Source organism: Aythya fuligula, chromosome 4 (assembly GCF_009819795.1).
Source record: "Aythya fuligula isolate bAytFul2 chromosome 4, bAytFul2.pri, whole genome shotgun sequence".
In the NCBI taxonomy this organism is placed as follows: Eukaryota; Metazoa; Chordata; class Aves; order Anseriformes; family Anatidae; genus Aythya; species Aythya fuligula.
This window is the reverse complement of record NC_045562.1, coordinates 64,260,177-64,280,074: the sequence shown is the minus strand read 5'-3', so window position 1 is coordinate 64,280,074 and position 19,898 is coordinate 64,260,177. Positions and strand designations below refer to the sequence as shown.

The following is a 19,898-nucleotide window of genomic DNA, read 5'->3' as shown; positions in this document are numbered from 1 at the left end:
TTTGTTTTGGGAATATTCTTACAGATCTCTAAGGTTTTAATATAAGAATCCACAATGATCTTCTAAAGATTTAAAAACTGTGCATTGAAATATAAGTCATATTTTTTAAAGACACCACCCAGAACCAGAAAAGTGGATTCAAATTCAATGTGTTCCATTAAAAAGTCCCAGATCCCCAGTGACCTCTTTGCAGGTAAGGTCTCCCAAGTAGGGATTATCCTCACGCTAAAGCGTGATCTGTGCAATAGCAGCAGATTGAAAGAGGTATCCCAAGGACAGTAATCAATAGTAAATCTCTCGCTGTTCCGAGGACAGGATTCCCCTATAAAACAGAATGGGGAGGCCTGAGTGAGTATTGTTATGAGTGCATATATCTGTGGCAGATGAATATTTTAAGGCAGTAGCAGAGATATCTCACTCCTCTGATCCCTTGTATGTGTCTAGAGCATCTCAGAGATCTGTGAAGCTCCGAGTGAGCTAACTGATTTATCTGCTCAGCTCTTTATCTGCTGGTTTATGAGCTAAAGACTAAGCAACAGAGCTGACAGGGAAATTACAGTAACAATAGCTGCAAACAATTTGTCTTTGAGCTCTACACTCCGGAAGCCACATGCTTGTTGTCTCATGCATAAGAGAGGCTCTTAAGTGAATGCTTGAATGACTGTGGAGTGTATAAGCAATCTTGCCCATAAAGGTTCAATTTGTTGTTTTCCCCTCAGTGAGATTTCTGTCCTTTACCTATGTAGTACCAACTTACTTTTTGTAAGGCCTTTGAGAGCCTTCTTTACCTAGGTCAAGTTTAGCCAAAATAATCACTGGACTAAAAAGATACTAGTGGGGAGTCAGCAGGCACATACAGCGCAGCTGTATCCTCCTCCCATTGAAACCAAGTGAAAACTACCATTAGGATTCAAGAGAAAAATAATGCCGATTTTCCATGAAGACTAACATGATTTAAAACTACCAATGCATATATTTTATAATTTTAGCGTGACGCTGAATATCCAGTCGAAGCAAAATCAATAATAATAAACATAATATTAATGTATGAATGGCAAAATGAAACTAATCAAATGGCACCCATGATGTTTTGATATGTGCTCCATTAAAATCAATGTACACCTGTGGAATTGCATTGTGGAATTACATTTTTGATAAAAATATGTTTCGGTTATATTTTTCTTTGATCAGCTTTAATATACAGCCATAGAATATGAGCATACAGGAAAGAAATATTAGGAAAAGAGGAAGTAGTAAAGAAATGTGAATTATGTTATACATCAACATATTTCCTCAGCATTGCTATGTCTTATAAAATCAATCTGTTCCTTATGTTTTTATTTAGAAGGATTATTGAAATAGGTGAAAAGAAAGCTGGGTGCAGGGATGTTTTGCAGGACTATCTTGTGTGGAAATAAAAATTTGATCTTATCAAACAACTACTCTATGTTATTAGCACTATCAAATCCTCTTACAGTGACTAATTGTATCATATGATCTGATTTTATGATTTCCTTCAAGATGCAAATGTATCCTATTGTGCTGTCTTGCTATTTTTTGTATTATATGGATGCAACTGTTTATTTTTTCTTGTATTTTAATTATCTGAAGTCTTTAACTCACAGTGTTCAGAACTGTTGCATTAATGGTTTAGAACATCTCCTTTTAGGAATACCTATGAGACATTATGATTTTCCAACCAAAATAATCTTTATTACACTGTCAAATTAATGCACTCCTATTAATCAGCTTTGATTCATTGCAGAGAAGGCAAAAGTATATGTGAATATTAACTTAGGTTTTGCTCGAGTATATTGGTAATGTGTGAGCTTTGCACCCCTGGGGACCTGGGATCAAATATTTATTAGATGACATAGTAAAGTATGTTCGGTAACTCCATCCTAGTCTCTTGGGGACATTCATTCCTGTCAGAGATGTTACAGTTGTTGCACTCTGCTCATTACCTGTAGGCATGGCAGGCCAGGGTTTGAGGGACATCAGCAGCTCTGTTCCCACATTTGCTCTCTTAGGAGACCTGTACCAAACTCAGATCAGAAGTGGCTGAATAACACTTTCTACAACAAGGGAGCTTTATTCCAATACCACTTCTTGGTCTTAATTTAAAGAAAAGCGAAGCTCCTTTTCTATTTTAAAAAATTGACCTAATTGCGGCAAAGCTTTGTAGCACAGATTTTTTCTAACAATCCCCCACTGGTCCTAAGCAGGGCTTTTTGGTGTGGACACTGCCCTCGCAACTGGAGTGCACTTTTTTACTTTCATGAAAACATAATCTTAGTGATTCCCTCTGTAGGAAAAAAAGTGTAACAGAAAGCTCAGTGACAAAGGCAAGATTTTATTTGATGAAGTGTCAGCAATGCTAAAACTTTAATGAAGATAGCAGTATTTCATAGGCTGAAGACAGAAGAAACTTCTGGGAGTAAAGAAAGAATTGCAGGATGGAAATATTTATAATTACTATTTAAAATATTGGTTGAAGTATGTTCCCCAGGCTGGTATCTTGGTGTCAGATAGGACTTTCTGGAAGGCAGAGGAGGTTTCAGCAGGCTTACACAGCTGCATTTGCACTAACAGAAAAGGGACGGTCAAAAAGCACAGCTGTCAGCCTGGTGGGGGCTAACTGGTACAAGAGTCTTGTCCTGGCGAGTTTGTCGGTATTTATCTGTTTTGTTCCAGGAACAAAAGCGCATCCTGGAGATGGGAATCACGGGACCCGAGGGACATGCCCTGAGCAGGCCTGAGGAGGTAAGAGGCTTTTCTCCTCTTGTCATCCATGGAAATGTTTTGTCAGGCATGTAGTACCACTGCTTGGCCTCTGTACGTGCAGACGATAGATGGGTGCACGGGGTAGACAGTCTGTTTCTCCCGTGACTTCCAGAATTACTCAAAGTTGTGTAAATCCAGGTCCCCTTAAGCCTGTTCGTATAAAATACCCTTCTGCTGCTGGCCACAGGTGCATCCCCGCAGGCCCAAGGTGTCCTTGTGCTCTGTCACAGCTCCACCACCCTGCTGTGCCAGGCCTGCAGGCCTTTTGGACTGTGACCTTGGCTGTTTGGTCTGTGACTACAAATACCGGGCTGAATTTCAGATTTCTCTTAGTTTCCAAACCCCATTGCAGCTGTGCTTTGACTCTAGGATTGGGGAAGGCACAGCAGGCTGAATGCCAGCGGCACAGCTTATGGGTTAGACTGAGTTTACTGGATTCATTAAAATGCCTTGGATGAAAACCTCCTATACAATGCCTGTGTACGTATATGCTGTGCATAAATGTTCGCCAACATATGAATCTATGTTTATGTCAGCAGATACGTTTGTAGTAGAAATGCAGACTGTAGTAATGCAAATATGTGAGAATGGAAAGATGCTGCGAGGCAGCTCAATTTATGCAATTCTCTTGTAATAAAACGAGCCGCTTGCAAGGATCATCTCAGACATCTGGAAAGGGTTTCTTTAATGAGAATGAAAAGACAGAGACATGTCAATGTCTCTTAATGTAGACAGACCAGGCTGCTAATAGCATGATGGGGGGCAGTAGTGGGAAGTGACTGCCTTCCTTGAAGACTAAAGAGACAAGACCCTGGGGATTTGAGGCTAAACTTGAAGAGATTGTTGTGGTTTGCAGATCTTTATATAACCTCTCCCCAAGGCAAGAGGAATAAACTTAATTGGTCACATTCTTCTATTGAACTGTTTATGTGTTTTTTTCATTTTTCTGTTTAACTTCCACTTAAATTATTCTGAAATAATTGAGGCGTTTCTTTTTAATGAGAGTAAAGGCCTAAGGAAAATCTGCATTTGCAATTTCCAGGAAGGAATTTCATGTCTTTTTGACTGTGCCATCTGATGGCCTCAGCCCCAGTGCTGAGGCATAGAGGTCCTGCTTTCCTTTTTTTCTTTTTTTCCTTTTTTCCTGCTTTTCCTTTTTTCTGTAGGTGACTTTGGGGATTTGAGAGCAAATATTGGGATAAAAGTCCTAAGAGAACCTGAAGTGACAGTGTGATTTTAAGAAAAAGATATTTTACAAATCTGTGAAGAAGTAAGACCTGTGGTTTTGGACAGGTTAAATTAGTCAACTTTTCTAGCACAGCTTTTGGAGAGGATTTTGTGCACTGTCAAGTCAGTATTTTCAGTTGCAACAGATTTTTAGGTATTAAAATGCCAATACTGTGAGTCTGTCTAGGAAGGAGGTATAGAACTGATGACTGGGTAAAGCAGTATAGGAGCCACTGGGAAGCACTGCTCCTCCATATGAAGATGACTGCTTTGCGCCTATGTCCCAGATGACTCCTTGAAAGAAGATTGTATTTATGCTTGCTGACAGAGAGGGCTTACTGGCCGATGTTTCAAAGGCTTTTATGGATTATGGGCTAAATTCAGTCCATAATGCTGAAGCTGCTGTTTGGGAATACTTTACGTTCACTGTCCTCTTATATAAAGATTTCAGGGGGTAAGCTGCCAGGGAGAGCTCCAAGCTGGGGCACTGTTCCCTTGCTTCGTTCTCCTTCCAGCTGCAGAATACAGTGAGAGGCCCAAAGTACAGGCTTGGGAAGGAGATAAGAAGGAGCCCTGCCAGCCACTTGGATGTGATCTTCCCTGAGGGCCAGTGAACTGTGTTAGCACTAGGACAACTGTACCCCCTTAGCAAGTACAGCCTGGCTGTGATTACTCCTAACACAAAATGCCCGAGGGGGTTAGCTCTTGCTTTCCAGCACTGCATATCCCACTATGGAAAAAACAGAATTTAGTCCTGAAGTATTGTTGCTAAACAATGAGAAATATGGCTCAGTACTCCAGTTCATTTTTTCTTGTCTGCTTTTGCATTTAACTTCTTTCATTCTTTATCCCTCAGCTTGAAGCAGAAGCAGTTTTCCGTGCCATCACCATTGCCAGTCGAATAAACTGCCCAGTGTACATTACCAAGGTGATGAGTAAGAGTGCAGCTGATATCATTGCACTGGCTAGAAAGAGAGGTAAGAGACTTGCTTTTCTGCCCCCAGACTTGGATTTTGTGTTGAATAGAAGCTCAGTGGAAAAAAATAAGTTGCTGGCAGACTGATCTGTACATCTTGACCCAGATCATGGATGCTAAATATTTGGGGCTAAGAAAACTGTAAATAGGCCCTTCTGTGGTTTTCCATTGAGAATCATAGAATCATTAAGGTTTGAAAAGACCTCCAAGATCCATCTGGTCCAACCGTCCCCCTACCACCAGTATCACGCACGAAACCATGTCCCTAAGCACTATGTCCAACCTTTCCTTAAACACCCCAAGGGATGGTGACTCCATCACCTCCCTGGGCAACTTGTTCCAAAGCTTGACTGCTCTTTCTGAGAAGAAATGTCTCCTCATTTCCAACCTGAACCTCCCCTGGCACAACTTGAGGCCATTCCCCGTTGTCTTGCTCCACAAACTCTAAGCACGCCCCCCCCCCATCCCCTCCAAGACTGTGGTGTGACCCTTGTGCATGGGGATGTCTGTGGGTCAGCATTGCTCAGTGCAGCCGTGCAAGGGTCAAGGTTAAAGACCACCCAAAAGGGACTTGTGAGCCTGGAGGGAGCCCATTTTGAAGCTACCTTTGTTTGCTGAAACAAGTGCCTCACAGAAACAGCACCTGAGGTGCTGTAGTACTGGGAGACTCAGCTCTTTCTCACAGGTGGTGGGACAGGACATAGCGTGGCATGGGGCTACTCAAGAGATTGAAAATCACAGAATCACAGAATTTTCTAGGTTGGAAGAGACCTCAAGATCATCGAGTCCAACCTCTGACCTAACGCTAACAGTCCCCACTAAACCATTTCCCTAAGCTCTACATCTAAACGTCTTTTGAAGACTTCCAGGGATGGTGACTCCACCACTTCCCTGGGCAGCCTGTTCCAGTGCCTCACAACCCTTTCAGTGAAGAAGTTCTTCCTAACATCTAACCTAAAACTCCCCTGGCTCAACTTAAGCCCATTCCCCCTCGTTCTGTCACCAGGCACGTGGGAGAACAGGCCAACCCCCACCTCGCTACAGCGTCCCTTGAGGTACCCATAGAGAGCGAAATCTTTGTCCTTTCACAGTCAATCTTTCTTTTGCAATCCTCACTTTCTGCCACAAACTGCATCTTATTAATAATTCCTCTCCTCTGCTCCCCTCTGTTCTCCTGAATTGTCAGTGTTTTCCCACCCTTTTCCTTCCTTCTTTTCCTTTTCTTTTCCCACTTTGTCTTCTGTTTCCTCCATTTCTCTGACTATTTCCACAGTGCCTCTCCTCTTCTTCCACTTGCCTCTGTTTACAAAGGTGGTGAGGAAAAAGGTCCATAAAGAGCTTTTCCCATCTTGTTCTCGATGTCAGTTTTTACTTCATTTCATTTGAAAATGAAGGAGGGAAAGGAGTCAGGACTGTTCTGCTGGTTTCTGCTCGAAAGTGCATGAGCACTGTGGAGAAGCCAAAGAGCTAAATATTATCTTGGTATTTGTATTCATGGAGACTTGGAGTTTGCTGGTGGGACCATATGCTGTTATCTGCTGGTGCTGTGCCCAACCTGAGAGTGGTAAAAAGGCATCTGTCAGCTGGAGCCCATCCTCCACCTAAAATCACTCTGAAGCAGAGCAACAGAGAGAACATGTCTGTGATTAAAATAGTACAAATTAAAACCAGGTCTGAACTGTCTCCTCCTGGATTAGAAAGAGAGCTTTGTAAATATCCTGATCAAAAGCATGTGTAACTCAGAGAGCCTCCTGATTAATTTTTTATCATACAGACAAAGCCAACGCTGCTTAATTTTCTGGGAGCTACGCTGACCATGTAGCAATGCATAAATTATACATGGCTGTGTGCAGCAAGCTCTATAATGTGCTGGAAAGAGAGTGGATTGTAATCAGTTCCTGTATATTCTTGCTTTCCCCAAGGTCCCCTTGTTTTTGGAGAGCCGATCACTGCCAGCTTGGGGACAGATGGAACACATTACTGGAGCAAAAACTGGGCCAAGGCTGCTGCTTTTGTGACCTCACCACCTCTGAGCCCTGATCCTACCACTCCAGATTACTTGAATTCACTCTTAGCATGGTAAGACCTTATTTTTATTTTTTTTATAGGCTGATATCTGGGCAAGTACAAATGCCACATGGAATAAAGCACCTAGGGATCAGCTCAGTTTCCTTTAAAGCAGTCCCATACAAGACACGGCAGAGAAGGAATGGTAGAAAAGCAGGGATTGTTTTGCCCCTGTGTTTAGGCTGCCAATCTGGTGAGCAGGCCTGGACCCTCCAGATTCTAGTTAGCACATTCAAAATACACTTGTTGGCTATTCAGGTTATATTTCTTTTTCCTTCTGCTTTTCAAGTGATTCCTAGTTGCACAGCTAGATAAACAGTCTTTAGCCTAGGACTTCAAACTAGCTTTCTCTCTAATTCTCTGTTTTCTCTAGCCAAATAGTTAATATATAGTTGGATCACATCACCTTCCAGAGTAAGCAATAGCCTGGTGGATAAACCCCCATCTGTGAGCATAGTCTCAGTTTTAAGTCCCAGTCATATATCACAAGCACAGGTCCTGAAATTAGAGTTGTCCCAGTGCAGAGAGATAGCTGGAACCAAGATAGCTTTCCTGGAGCCATTTTGGTCAGAGCTGGTGCAGGTAAGCTGGAGCACTTCTGAGAATTAGGCTGTCTTAAACTGAATTGTAAATGTTCACAGCAGCACTGCACTGCACTGTTAATGAATGTGTAGTCAAGCTCTTGAGTTACACGCATTCCTGGTAAGAACATGCAGGCATTTGCTCTGTTCTGAAGGCCTGGTGGCCTGATTTTCCATAATTGATATTTCTGTTCCTTAAAATAAGAACAACGAGGAAAAATTACTTTTCTGGCCTCACATGTCATTGTCAGCATCATAAAGAGTGAAGCTCACTGTGTGAGGGTAAGGCTCTTAGCCAGCATACGTGAATGTGTATAAGAATGTTTGGTCCTTTACTGTCAGACACAGCTACATGTTTTCAGAAAGAGTCCACAAATAACGGTATGTGGGTTAAAACAAATCGGCTAAAATAGAAAGAGAAATTTTAGACTTGGAATCCAAATAATGACATTAACATTAACATCAGAAAGACAAATTGAGGAGACAGAGAAGTTTTCATTATCCTCCTACCATGCAAAAATGACTTTTTTTTTCTTACTGGCTTAAAGTCCTAGATCATAAATGACAGCAGCTTAGCCTGCTTTTGGTTTTAATACTTTAAATCTATACTGTGAAACTAAAAAGAGCTGTGTATATTATCCCTCTGCCATGTGTTTGTGGGGAATTTTATGCAAGAATGATGGTAAAGATAATATTTCACTTTTCTATTTCACTGTTCATCAGGAGATTGGTAATTTACATTCATTAAAGAATCCTCACAACGATCTTCTTCTGCAAGTATGCATACTGCTTATGCTGTTTCCCACAGAATCTGTTGATTTATTTTTTTTTGCTAAAAAGTGGAAAGTATAAAAATCAAAGGTGTCTCATGAGGTTTGCAGATTGGATTTGTCTTATGACATTTGGTCCTTTTTTCATCCACGGGCCATACACCTTGGGGTAGCTTTCATCTTCCATGGTGTACTGCCGCATTATTGCTGCTGTGACGTGCTGTTTCTTCTGAACTAGAGAGGTGGGATCTTGGTGCTAAATGGAAGATGTCATCAGCCTTGAAAACATCGTTTATGGTGAAGAATAACATCATGAAGTATTAGTGAGGTGCTTAAAGATATATACGTCTTCGGTTAATTCCCACCAGTTTCTTTTTCTGAGATGTTTTCTGTGGTGATCCCTTTATCTCTCAATTTGCTAGCTGATCTGTTAGCTGTTAGTAGAGGAGATCTATCAGTAGGAGTGCTCGTGTATAACCCTGAGTTGTTGGGTATCTCCCAAGAGTGACATTTGGCAGCTGCCGGGGTCTTCTGTTGGCTAGACTGGGGAGTGCAGAGCCTGTTATTAGATGTTAGAGGAGAAGAAAAGTGGAGTTCAGATGAGTTAATAGCATAGTGGAAGGAGAGCGTAACAACATAAACACAAGGAAACAGACAGGGATATAGGGCTTGGCTGTGACATTGATGTTTTCATGGCTATATTAATGCCAGAGAAGTAAAAAAGAGGAGAGAGTCTAAGCTGTGAAGAACTTAGCTGACAGAAAAACAGCAAGAAAGAAGAAATGGCATGCAGTTCATATCTTTGTGTCTGTGTTAGAATAAATTAATGTTTTGCTGATGGATTTGGTTTAATCCTATGCAGTAATACCAGACACTCAATAATTAGGAATAGCTAAAACATATCTGCCTTTTCACCATTAAATACATGACTTTGCCTTCTAACAAAAAATGAATGGCTGGTTGTGAACATAGTGAAGAACCAGAAAGGAGGCTAAAGGGTCTTCTCTGACTGTCAGCAATCATTAGGGCTGGCAGTTCAGAAAATTGCATTAGAATTACTGATGTGTGATCCCTTTTTTTCTGTAGTTGGCTATTTGTTAGCTTGTTGGAACCTAAATTTGTGGATCAAAGTCATTCAAATGTTTCAAAGCTGGAACTTATATGATCAGTTTTAAAAAAGGTTGTCAGCCTCTTGTGGACATCACCCTTCTGGACTGATAGAAGCAGTTGTAGTTTGTTTTAATGTGCTTGACTCCTGTAAACTTAGTCAAGATCTAAAACTATTAGCCGTTTCCTGTGGATAGTAAAGAACCTTTATTTATTTATTTATTTATTTATTTATTTCAAGATACCACATATTGGTTTTGTTCTTCTTCCTTATTCCCCAAAGTAGCAGTGTACAAGTTCTGATATCTGCAAAGCATTTTTCTCTAAGGTGAAAAAAAAAAGATACATAAAATCATTGTTGTTTGGTTGCTCTTTCTGTGTTTTACTCCATACCTTTGTCTGTGTAAGACATTTAGATTAAATAAATCCAGAGTGCAAGAGTGCAAGTACACTTGAGCTATCCACTTTTTTGTTTGTTTAGAATACTACTCCCTTTTTTAGAATATTCTTCCTTTTTTATTTTCATCATTCTGTTTTGGTAGGCCAGTCAAGGAATATTTGTGTAAAAATTACAAGAGAAGTATATGTGCAGAGGAGAAATGCAGGGAAACAAGCTTGATGCTCATTACTCTGCATTGTAAAATATGCTTTTATTTCTAAACACGGTTATGAATTTATCCTGAGTGCATCAGACATTTCCTTAATCTTTTAATAATCCTTTGTCCTGGTTAGTGCTTGTGTCTGATCTGTCGATAAGCAGCCTTAAACCTGAGGGGGCTGTAATCTGGGAATTCAGGATGTTCCTGAGGGAAAGTGGAGATGTCCAATACTGCTGTTGCTCTTCAGTGATATGTGACCAACACGTAGAGGCTGCTGACATGACTTGTAGCCTATACCTCCATCGTGTAGGCTCCATTTGAGTGAGTCCGAGACCAAGGTAGCCTTGGTGACTGCTATAAACCTTCTGTGTGTTAACTCCGCAGTGGGGACCTGCAGGTGACGGGAAGTGGACATTGCCCATATAGCACTGCCCAGAAAGCCATTGGAAAGGACAACTTCACTATGATTCCTGAAGGGGTCAATGGAATTGAGGAAAGAATGACTGTGGTCTGGGACAAGGCTGTAGTAAGTAATTACTTACTTGTATGGATTAAAAAGAATTTGACTGTTGGCTGAATAATGCAAGCCAGGAGACTCTTGGCCGGTACTTCAGTGACTTTCTAATATATATCTGAGAATTCCCAGAGACCTACTACAATATGAACTGTTTGTTTCAAAGTTTTATAAACTCAGGTCTGTGTTTCATTTCTGACAGCACAAAGCCATAGTGTTTTATCAGACCTGAGGCTTCACAGACTAAACTGCTGTAATTTTTTCAGTTGTGTCAGAGGAGTTGCTTCTCACAGACATAGGATCTGGAAGCAGTTTAATGATTTTGAAGTAGACCCCGTATAAACGTGATGAATGGATTGTTTGAATTTGGGAAGTGTCTCATCGTTTTTGAGAAATTACAAATGGATGGCAGCTGAGCCTGAGGCTACACCATGAAATGCTTTGAAGGAGAACACTGCATGTAATTCATAGTGGCATATTTTGCTGTGGGGTGCCGGTGTATGTTAGCAATTTTTTGATGGTTCCATGGATCCTGATATAAAATGATATCCTCCCTCCATTGCCCGTCTTCACATAAACACCCAGTCTCACTCACACATGCACTTATTACCTTACACTGCATTGCACTTGAATGCATATTGCAGACTGCAAGGTGGTAATATTTAAAATGCTCTCATGAGCACTTTACCCAGACCATGTTTAATAACCCCTTTCTTCAGGGAATGCTATTGAGTTTAGAAGCACAGAAGCAGCTTCTGATATCCGGCATGTAGGAGCAAAGCAGGAAAGCAAGAAAAATGCAACGCAACCTGCCAGGGATATTTCCCTTTTGTTAACTCATATGAAGGGAAACAGCTGCCACAAGTGTTACTAAATGGGATTTACAGGTGGTGACATTAATTCCTGGACCACTGAGTAGCTTTTATTTTGTGAATCTCCTGGTTGACTAGGCAGAAAATGTGTTAAACAAATAAACGTTGCTCTTGTTTACTTCCAGAGAAGACCCCAAAATACTCTGCTGAAAAATCAAAAAGCTGAAGTGAACAGCTGCTATTAAGCCATCACTGACTGTATAAAAAGTTCAATTGGTGGTGACATTTCTCCAGGCAAGAGCTTTATAACTGGGGTTGTATTACTTAGATTTATAGATGTTGTAATACTACTAGTAGAATGGACTTAATTTGCAAAAAATGTTTCTAAACAGTCTGAGCATTTTTTATATTTGATCTTTTATTTAATCTTGTAATACTCATATAATTTCCCTGGTTTAAAATCAGTAAAATATTTAAATGGGAATTATTAGGACTAGCAGCAAAGCACACATGCATCAGAGCAGGGAAGCGGACCTTAGCTGAGAAACTTGACAGCCAGGAATAACGCATTCACTTACCTGAAACTCCAAAGTAATGTTCCTTATATAAAATCCTGCTCAATAAAGCCTAATTTCGTACAACATCACCAGATATATGAACAACACACTTTCCTGTATCTCCTCAACCATTCAGCACTCTGAATACTCAATCTCTGTATTATAAATGTGCTTTGGTCAAGTTATGTTGTTTTTAGGCCACAGGTAAGATGGACGAAAGCCAGTTTGTAGCTGTCACCAGCACCAATGCTGCCAAAATCTTTAATCTGTATCCAAGAAAAGGACGGATTGCTGTAGGATCGGATGCTGATGTTGTTATTTGGGACCCTGATAAGGTGAAGACTATAACAGCTAAAAGCCATAAATCGGTAAGAAGAAAAAGAAAACAAGCAACGTCTCTGTTGCTTTTCAAATGTCAAATTCATGTGAACAAATGTATTGGATATAGAAGAGTGGGGTAACAGCCTGATCCTTTTCTGAAACATGTAATTATTTCTGAAAATGAAAGTATTGAATCTTGCATTGGAAGGATTTCTTTTCTCTCAGCATATACAATTGCACTATTTTTGTATGCTTGTGCCTGACCTGTAAATAGGTATGAATCAGCAGGTCTGCAGCTGAGGTTAATAAAGTTGTGAAAATACATTTAAAACCAGCTCACTTCTTTTGCTTGTATGAGAAACACCTAATATAAAATGCACAATTAAATCAATAGTATTCTAGCATATTATAGATGATTAAATATTTTGATAGTACAGCTCTGATCAGCTTTATGGATGGGATTTCTTATTTAATTCCAAAGCTTTGATGTGTAGTACTTCTCAGCCCCTTAACACAGAATACCAGTGACTCACAGTCATGTTAATTTTGGCAGTGACGGGTCTTATGCGTTTACCTTACATGTTATCTATCTCAAAGTTTTTATCTTATTATGTTCAGTGTTTTTTTAAATACATATTGGGAAATTCTTCCAAAACTTGTATTGAAAATCTAGTGATATGATTTATATTAAAAGGGCAGAAACCTTTGAAAACCTTTAAAAACTTTAGATGATGCATTGTTTATTTCTCTGTCTTGAGATATCTCAGTATTTTTGAGAAAGTAATAATCACCTGCCACTTGACTGTCATTTCCATCTAGCTTCAAGCTTTCCTGGTCCTTTCTGGGCTTTTTCAGATAGAAAAATTCAGACAGAAATATGCTGGCCCTGAAAACTCAGTACTTGCTGCAAGTCTGAAGCTTTCTTTGCAGGGGCTTAGAAATTCCCTTATGCAGTCACACCACATGCGTGATAGGACTAAATCTTCTGGATATCCAACAGCTGAGTCAGAATTTTCCTTCTTATTAAGATTATTGAATTTCTAGAGGTTCTGGATAAACAGGGTAAGTCCTCAAAAGCAAATGAGATAAAGTCTTGATGGAAAGTGAGCAATACATACAGGGGAGTCTGACTGGACAGATGCTTTTTAATCATTTAATCAATAACAATGCATAGAAATGCATTGCTTTTCCTTCAGAAAAAAAGCAATTTTATATGCCTGTTAATGGCAGTTGCTTAAAAATATGACTACAAATGTGTATTGTAAGTTACTAACTGAAGGAGACCTTGTACTGAACTTGCAGTGAGTATATTGGTTGATCCTCAGGCTGTTGAGTACAACATCTTTGAAGGAATGGAGTGCCACGGTGCCCCGCTAGTGGTCATAAGCCAAGGGAAGATAGTGTTTGAAGATGGAAACCTGCACGTAAATAAAGGAATGGGCCGCTTCATCCCTCGCAAACCTTTCCCTGAATATCTTTACCAGCGCGTCAAAATCAGGAATAAGGTAATGTCAGATATTATTTAATTTTCTTCCAAGGCATACCTTTTCAGAACCACATTAGCAAATTTTAATTATTATTACTACTGTGCTAATATAAATCTGTATTAGATGACCTATGTATGATTTATGTCTGACCTATGTTTGTATATGGTCAAAATATGACCAAAAACTGGCTCCTCTGCAAGTGCGAGCTGATATAATTTAAAATTGCACTTCAGTGGGTAGAGCACATAAGTGCCATTTGGGTATAATTGCTGTATGCCCAGCTGTGCAGTCTTTTGAAGGGAGGTGGAATAGTGATAGAATTTACTTTTAGTTAGATGTCAGCAAAAAGATGCAGATTCTTTGGAAGGAGGGTTAGCCAGAAGAAAAATAGCATTTTAAATTGCTACTAAGCTTCGCATGCTGAACAGCCCCATTGCAGAGAAGAAAAGCATCTAAGTCGGAGATGCTCATTATATTTGGCATCTCTGAACTGCTGTTGGTGCATTTGCTAAACTGAGTATTAGCAGCATTCACAGCTCAGGAAGCTTTTATTGTGTATTTAAATAGAAGCTTGGGAAATGACCAAGATCACGACTTGGTCAGTTCTGGTATTGAATTATATTCACACTCCCCTGTTGAAAACCAGTTGGCTTGGTGCTAGTTTTGGGTTGCTTTTTGCCACTGGGCAATAAAGTACTTTGTGAGAGCAGGTAGCAACGACAAATTTACCAAAAAAATGTATTTTCTTCAACAAGGCATATGCCATTGCCTGTAAGGGTGGCAGCTGAAATCAAGTCTACAAGTGGGAAGGATAAGAGGCATAAAAATAAAATGCATCTGCAAAGGAGTTTTGCAAAATACCAACAAATTAATTTTTCTTTCTTTTTTCTTATTTTATTTTAACGTTAATCGGTTAGGTGACATGGGTCTCCACATCTGCCTTTCAAGGGTTTAGCACATGGGAATGCTATATAAATTGGAGTGATGATGCTATTTAAATAGTGAAAACAGCACTTGAAAAACAAGTATCAGAGAGTGGTGCCTTACACCAAGGATTTGCTCAAAAGTAACCAGCCCAAATAACTTGCATCTTGTAGTGGGCCTGGATTTGGGGAAAGACCTTTGATTCTAGATCCATAAGCAAAGGTCTGCAGAGGGACCAAGTGAGGCATTGACATTATTGCTCATCCAGCTCCCTCTGCTGCCTGCTGAGAGGAAGTGAGAGCAGTCTTATGTCTTGTGTTTCTTTTCACAGTCAAATTTTTTTAATTGAAAAGATTTAGGAAAACCCACTGATCGTGATATCAGCCACCATCATGTGGCTATGTCACCACACAGCAAAACCCATCACACAAGGGTCTGCAAAGCTTTAGCTGGCCCAGGGAAAACCTCCTGGAACAGGGATAGCAGTGCAAATCCCTGCCTTTGTGGAGCCCTGGATAGCGGATTCACTGCTGTGATCAGCAGCTGCTTCCCTCGGGGCATTAGCTTTGGCTCAGCTTGTGAGACAGTGTCTCTTCTGAGCCTGACGTCCCTGTCACCAAAAGCAAGGAAAATGCACTGATTTCTGTAAGAGCAAGATCAGACCCCCATGAATAGTGTGGCCTTCCTCCCCAGTACTTTAATTGTACTGTTAACTCACTGGGGAAAGGGTCCTGAAACAATAGTTGTGTAAGCCTTAGATTTATAATCCTTTGGATGGGCTTTGGATTAAGAAATTCAGTGGCTTCAGATTCTTCCTGAAAATTTAAAGTGTTTTTTAAAGTACTGTTTCCTAGATTTCTGTGTTTGTTTGTTTGTTTGTTTGTTTTTTAGGACAATGAGACTGTTACGATTATCTTTCCTCATAATTCTAATAGGAACAGTACAGGGATAAGATAGAGACCTTAAACTGAAATCAAAACTCAGGTGACAGATAGTCTATTGACAGATAATGAAAGATGGGTCCCAAGCTGCAGTCTGTTGTATAATTGCTTTTCTAGTTCGTGACAAGAAGTGGAAACTTTTGAAATTTTATTTAAAAAAAAAAAAAAGTCACTGCTTTTCAATGAGGTTCTAATGGAAATAATGTGATATTTGAAGGGGAGGAGCAGAGAAACCAGGTAAGAGCTGCTCCAAAATAGTTACTGCACCAAGCCTGTCTGAATTTAAGAAGCGATTGGATTGTGCATGTAGTTACACGGTACCAGGAGTTGGACTTGATGATCCTTATGGGTCCCTTCCAACTCAGGATATTCTATGATTCTAAGAGTGAAATTGCTAGAGTCTATATAGTGATTGTCAGTCTTACCACAACCAAAATGTGATTCAGCAGCTCACATATGAGACTCACCTGATCCCACCATACTGAAAATCCTTTGAATGTAGAGATGACATTGACTGATCTTACATAAAATAAATATCTTAGGTGAGAGCTATTGTTCTTTTGAGATCCAATTTTTCTCCACTGACTGTGAAGGAAGCCTATTAAGTCTTGATCTCATGTGTTTATATATATTTATTATATATATATATATTTATAAAATTATGAGAGGAGACTTCATAGTTTCCTTTTTATACAAAGCTGACTGTAGCTTTGACAATAGTACGAATGTGTACCTCAGCTAATGCAGAATATAGCTCTGTGCTCGGTGGCCTCTGTTTACCAGTATCATTAGGGAGCATTATCAGGGCATTCAGTGTCTGATTTTATTCTGCTCTTGCTTTAGGTGGGAGGACTGCAAGGAGTCTCCAGAGGAATGTATGATGGGCCTGTGTATGAAATCCCAGCTACGCCAAAATATGCAACTCCTGCACCCTCAACTAAATCCTCCCCTGCCAAAAACCAGCCCCCACCAATCAGGAACCTCCACCAGTCTAATTTTAGCTTATCAGGTAAGTCAACCTGACTCATTAGAAATGCCTTTAAAGCCTTCAGTGTGTATGGATTGTTGCTGATAAATTTCAATTATAAAAATTACCTCTTTAATCATATATGTATGAAATATATATACACACATATATATATATATATATACATGTGTGTATATATATACGTAAGAACATCTATAGTTAGGTATGTTCGTATACATTCTTTCTCTAGGAATATTTTACAAATTACCAAATATTCAGAATGTTTGTCATCTAAAATATTTATCTGCTTGCAGTCTTGTAGTATTATTTACCTGACACCTTATGGTTAGCTGAGGTCTCTGGTTGATACAACTGAGGCCTGTTAGTACGTATCAGTGATGGGACTTGGGCCTGGTGTGACTCATGTGGCTCAAACACCTCACATTTCTTTCTTGCTGTATCACCAGAAACTGCTAGACACAGAAACTTCAACTGTCCTTGTCCATGGTCAGAAAATCACATGCAGAATCTATTAATATGCCGATTATAGTATTTCTTGTCTCTTTGCTCTTGATACCCAAAACATTTTCCACAGTACATAAGAAATAGACAAGAAAATCATCCTTTGGGGTTGTTGGAAATAATTCCTGACGTTTGAAGATAATTATAAGTGTGCCAAATCATTGTCCTTCAAAAGTCTACAGCCCAGTTGGTAAATAAGTGGCTCTTTATGATGTTGTTATGAAAGTGACTGGATTTTCTCCCCTGTGGGAGCCAATGGTGGAGTTTTCATCCCTGACAGATCCTGTCTTTAGAAACTAAATGAAACCTCTGGAAGAATGCCTAAGGAGAGCAAATATTTTAAAGACCCTTCTGGTGAATTGGAGTATATTTTTCCCTGTACAGTTAGGTCCATGGTGAGCATATACAAATATGTAAGTCTCTATGAAGCAAAAAAGTGCTTTCAATCTTGACCTCTAACAATAATAATAAGTGGGATTTTCAAAAGCACGCAAACCTGTGGTTTCACAGTCCACTGCTGGATCTGTGTATTACCGTGGCACCTGGTGCTAACAAGCATGACCCAAATCAGGCAAATGCACATTACTGTTTATGGAATTAACCAGAGACTATGATAGCATTTAAAATGATCCTACACTTTCATGGTAGTGTTACGTTACCTGTAAGAAGCTCGTGTGATCACATGATATTTAGTGTGGCAGAAAGCTGGCTGTCATAAGTTTAATCTTCCAGCATTTTAAAATGTGTTTTGAAGTGGGTATGAATTTATATGAGATCAATGTTCCTTTTCATGTGGACTTACAATCACTAACATCAGGTTTTCTGTACTGTTAACCCATGGACCCAGTGAGGACAGGCATTCTAAATCAATGAGGCAGGTTTGAAAAAGCCACTCTACATTATATGAGTTTATTTTTCTCAGTTAGAGCAGCAATATTTTTCCATTAGTGTCTGATCTCATGAAGGGAATCTAGTCTGTAGATTGTCATCTCTGTACAGGCTCTTTGTCAGGCTAGTGGAAAACAATTGCCCATGTAGGATGAGCATCAGTCTGATCCCAAACATTTAAGTCTACAGTTCTTATTGAAGATGACTGGAGCTAGGCACAGAAATGTGCCTTTGAAGATCTCTCTAGTGCTTCAGGCAGGGGTCTGGCTCGAGAGAAACCAACTGATGTGAGGGAAGCATAGCTGGAATGTCAGGTAAAGTATCACTGCTGATGATTTTTTCCTTTTCATAGCTTTCTTTCCTGTATTCCTCTTGTTTCAGGAGCTCAGATAGATGACAATAACCCACGCCGTACTGGACACCGCATCGTGGCACCTCCTGGTGGTCGCTCTAATATTACCAGTCTTGGCTGAAAACTGATGATGGACAGAAACACAAGGAGGAAGGATCATGGGAATAATGTACATTCCCTTCAATATCTGTGTTATCAAACCCACAGTTTTATTTGGTACTAATGGAAATAAAAAATGAAATGTCTTTTTTTTTTTTTTTTTTTTGTATAGGAAGAGGTGATAATAGTGTGGTGTGTTTGCTTGGAACTACTTGCCTCACAATTGTGCTTTCATGCCATAGTCACCTTAAAGCATGGTGCTTCCATTGCCCCTTTAGTGACTACAGGTTTTAGCTTCGTCTCGTAACTGAATGATGGTTCCTTTGCACCCTTTTGCTGTATTAGAGTAGTTAATGCATGTTACTGAGTTATTTATGCAAGTTGCATTCAGTGAGTGAGTCCCTATAGAACACGTTGCCAACAATTGACTAGACACAATGCCAAGATTAATATCTGTATTTGAAAACCATCACCAAAAACACTTATGAAGGAAGAAAATGGCCATCTTGAAAGTATGCAGTAGAGTAGTATAGGCAGCTTCTGTTTTATCTTTAATTTATTATAAACCCAAGAAGCACTTCAGACTTTCTCAGACACAGAAAATCACCAGAACTTAGAATGACAAATGGTCTCTGTAGCACCTGTCTGTACCCACTCAGTATGTTCCAAGTCTGTGTCTTCATTGTTTCCATTTTCAACAGCGCCATAATTTATGCAAAGCAATGCCATTGCCACCCCTGCAGGGATTTCTCCACCTGGGCAGTAGTGCTCTCCTTCTGCATGAGTTTTTTGGTACTTACAGATAATCCAAGTTGCCGACGGATTTTTAAAGTTTTTTGTACAAAGTTTTTCCTTTGTAATCACATGCATTTTTACTTACTCTACCGTATCAAGATCTACTAGTCGTGGTTCTATTTCTGAATTCAAAGCTTGTGAAATAAAGGAAATTAATTGATGGGTAAGCGTCTTCCTCTGCTTTCCAGTGCTGTTACTGCTATTATTAAAAATTTAGAATGGAGAAACTCATGAGAAACTGTCTTTTTAGGTCTGCATCATGTGAAAGAAGGAACCAACCTCCCTAGATCACAAGGGACGTTGTATAGATGTCTGCATATGCATACTGTAAGCATGCCATAATCTGTCTTAAGTAGAGCTCACTGTAAAAATTACCACTTATATTGCAGCTGCCTCAATTTTGGCCAAGTGAGACCTAAATCAGCTTTCTTCCAAGGCTTTCAAGTTTACCTAGCTTGCTTCAAATGGACTTGATTGCCAGCATCTTCATCTGTACATAAACAGTAAGCAATGCTCCAGTTAGACCTAAGCTGTATTTGACTTACTATTGGTTTTCTTGGTGTGCTCTGTGCTGATCTGTCTGCCCTTAGGCAGTGTTCAGGCATGTT

The 19,898-nt window shown here is 39.8% G+C and overlaps 1 protein-coding gene across 1 annotated transcript in view; it reads left to right on the top strand.

Moving 5' to 3' along the window:
• The window catches only part of CRMP1 (collapsin response mediator protein 1), a 49,028-nt gene extending 29,507 nt beyond the window's left edge, over nt 1-19,521 (top strand). The window contains exons 7-14 of the mRNA XM_032186389.1: nt 2,695-2,763; nt 4,868-4,988; nt 6,910-7,066; nt 10,496-10,637; nt 12,192-12,362; nt 13,641-13,820; nt 16,511-16,676; nt 18,426-19,521. Coding sequence (XP_032042280.1) covers nt 2,695-2,763; nt 4,868-4,988; nt 6,910-7,066; nt 10,496-10,637; nt 12,192-12,362; nt 13,641-13,820; nt 16,511-16,676; nt 18,426-18,517 — 1,098 coding nt within the window. The 3' untranslated portion in view covers nt 18,518-19,521. The remainder of the gene's footprint in view (nt 1-2,694; nt 2,764-4,867; nt 4,989-6,909; nt 7,067-10,495; nt 10,638-12,191; nt 12,363-13,640; nt 13,821-16,510; nt 16,677-18,425) is intronic.
• Nucleotides 19,522-19,898: the final 377 nt, after the last annotated feature.